Raw genomic sequence first — 3,008 nt, 5'->3', positions numbered from 1 at the left:
TCGGCGCTCATCAGCGACACTGAGCAGTGGAATGCCCTCCAGGTGCGTGAGCTCGTGGTGCTCTTCGTCAGAACACGGCCACATCTCGTGCATTGCTGCGAGTTTGTGTGTCTGTATATGCGCTCGCGTCTTGTGCTCCGACTAGGCTGGTAGGCTCACTGTGTCTTGGTGTTGTGACTGTGGGGGATGCAGGTCGACAATGCCTCAATGTTTTTTTCCATGCCGAACCAATTATAATGTAGCTTTTATTTTATTTTTTTCCCTATTGAGTATTTCATTAGGCTTTATATATATATATATATATATATATATATATACTCCTAGGAGTATATACTCCTAGGAGTATGTACTCCCACATGCAATATACCACCTAAACAAACACTTTATACTCTTTTATCATTTTTAGTATACTCTAATACTAATTCTAAGATACTCCAATATGAGTTGTATGAAAAAAAATTCAATGTTAGCCTTTCATTTTTGTTATATACTCTTTTTTATACATAAAAGAAGTATATACGCAAATTAAGATAAAAATCATGGAATTTCATAAAAATTTTCGTGGGATTTGTATTGTAGTATCTTATAATTACTAATGAAGTATATTTAAAGTGATAAAGAAGTATAACTCATATGTAAAAGTGGTATATGAGAGGTGGGAGTACATACACCCAGGAGTACATACTAGTTTTCCTATATATATATGTGTGTGTGTGTGTGTGTGTGTGTGTGTGTGTGTGTGTGTGTGTGTGTGTGTGTGTAGGGAACGTTATTTCATATGTTTTTATGAGAAATATTTTGTTTGAGTAGCAGAATATATATAGGTGAATCTGTCTGCTGCTAAGCTGCATGTGGGTTTGAAAACTTTCAGAAGGGATTCAGCTTACAATAATTATATCTCTGATTAAACTATACAAAGAAGTACTATACTTATAGACATCATAACTATTATTGTATGATTTTATCGATGCATTTTTAGTTGATGTTTATATTCTTTTGATCCTAATAACAAGCTGCTCCCTTAAAAAAAAAGTAACATGCTGCTCGCGAGCCAAACGAGTCGAACCGAGCTGATTTTTTTGCTCGTTATATTAAATGAGCCAAACAAACCGAGTTGGCTTGTTATCTAGCCCTACTTGCGACCAACGAACTGCGGTTCTAGGCAACCCAACCGACACCAAAACGAGAAGAAAATTTGGGGACAGGGGGGATTTGGGGCGGGACTAATACCCACCGGGGAGGGGTCGATCACTGGAAAAGGAAGCCGATCTGCTCTTTGCCTCCTGCAATTTTCTCCGAATTTTGTATTGCCTCGTCATAATTAATGGGCAGCGCTGGAGGAGAAGCCGAGGAAGGGTCGATCACTCGTCCACAGCCTTGGGTGAGTGGTGCGTACTTCTTCCTATCGGAGTTGTCGTTCAGCTCCGACGGCGGTGACACAGCCGTGGTGGTCGCAGAGGCAGGAGGCGTAACAGCTTCAACGGTGGCGGCAAGTGCGATGGGGGTGGGTGCGGGGGTTAGAGCGGGAAGAGGCGTGGAAGGAGTAAGGGAGATGGGGGAGGGGAGCTTCAGTGGCGAGGGAAGGATGGGGTGATGGTGGTTCCAGGAAAAGGGAGGCTGGGGTAGCGCGTTCATCTGCTGGGCGCACGAGGGGAGGGGAGCTTCTAGAGGCGGCGGAGGAGGAGGAGGAGGAGGAGGAGAAGGGCGGGTGGTGCCAGGTCGGAGGATGAGGGTGGCTGGGACGACATCGGGAGGGGGCGGAGGCATGCAGCGAGGCCGAGGTGGACACGATGGTGGGGCTCATGCTCGTCATCATGGCGAGGAGGAGGGGGGTGGGGTGGCGCGCGTTGTGGAGGGGGGGTAGAGAAGTCAGGGGTGAGGTTGCGCGATTGGGGGTGCGGCTGGGCGAAGTAGGAGCAGGGGAGCGGAATGTGGGGGGGGGGGGGGGGGAGCGAAACACAGCGTGAAGATACGATGCACTACGAATTTTTTAAGTAGTAGAGATAGAGATATGTGTATATGTATATAGTTATCTGTTATGTACTCACTCGTTCAAAAATACAATGCGTGTTTTATTTTAAAAAAACAAATTATATATTTTTTGATCAATAATTAATTAAATTAAAAGTATATTTAGTGTATAAAAATCATACAACTAGATTTATATTCTAAATTACTCCCTGAACTATTTCTAGTGTCCAGATACCCCCTTCGGAACTTTAAAAACTTTTGTTTAACCCTTTGGACTTAAATACAGGATCACATAACTCACTAAAGTGGTTTTTCTTGGTAGTTTTGCTAATGTGACGGTGGTTTCACTGATGTGGCAGCCCACGATGCCATTTTTGCTGATATGGCAGTGGACATGTGGCAAGCAGGCTCACATGTCATATTTTTCTGGCTCACCCCTCTCCTGCTGGCCTCTCTCGCCCTCCAGTCGGCCTCTATCTGCCTCCCTCCCTCCGGTCGATCTCTCTTTGCCTTTCTCTCCCTCCCGCTGACCTCTCTTTCCCTCCCATCGTTCTCTCTCTTGGGCCGGATGACTCAGACCATATGCGACGAGCTCCGCCAGTGCCCAAGCTAACTCGGTTACAAAACGCGCGCGAGAGATGACATAGTAGCCACGTGACAAAAACAGGTGACGTGGAAGCTATGTCATCAAAACTGCTATTGCAAATCATTTCATAAGATTATGTGATCCGGTATTTAAAGTTTGGCGGATTAAATAAATAGTTTTAAAGTTCAGAGATTATTCGAATATTACGAATTCAGAGAGTAATTTGAGCTCCTTTCGATTAGTTTTGTAGCAGTAAATTATATACTTTATAAGAAAACAATTATCAATATCTAACTTTAAAGAACTAGTCAAAATAAAATATGCTTTGTATTATTGGACGGAGGGAGTATGTGTGATGTGTCTCGTGGCTATTTGCGGTTAGAGAACAACGTGGTACTCCACGTACGCTGCACCAGCGTAACGAGCTCGCCAGCCTTTTGCAGTACGTACT

General features: G+C 44.2%; 1 protein-coding gene across 1 annotated transcript; it reads right to left on the bottom strand.

Moving 5' to 3' along the window:
• Positions 1–1,248: 1,248 nt before the first annotated feature.
• LOC133908351 (proline-rich receptor-like protein kinase PERK2) lies at positions 1,249–1,767 on the bottom strand. The gene has a single exon (XM_062350335.1). The coding sequence runs from the start codon at positions 1,765–1,767 to the stop codon at positions 1,249–1,251; it is 519 nt and encodes a 172-aa protein (XP_062206319.1).
• Positions 1,768–3,008: the final 1,241 nt, after the last annotated feature.

The sequence above is a fragment of the Phragmites australis genome, chromosome 2 (genome assembly GCF_958298935.1).
Source record: "Phragmites australis chromosome 2, lpPhrAust1.1, whole genome shotgun sequence".
Taxonomy (NCBI): Eukaryota; Viridiplantae; Streptophyta; class Magnoliopsida; order Poales; family Poaceae; genus Phragmites; species Phragmites australis.
The sequence above is the reverse complement of the archived record's forward strand: the minus strand, read 5'-3'. Positions and strand labels throughout refer to the sequence as shown.

Excerpts from the sequence above, each read along its gene's own strand:
- LOC133908351 (XM_062350335.1), bottom strand. The coding sequence starts at position 1,767 with ATGCCTCCGCCCCCTCCCGATGTCGTCCCAGCCACCCTCATCCTCCGA.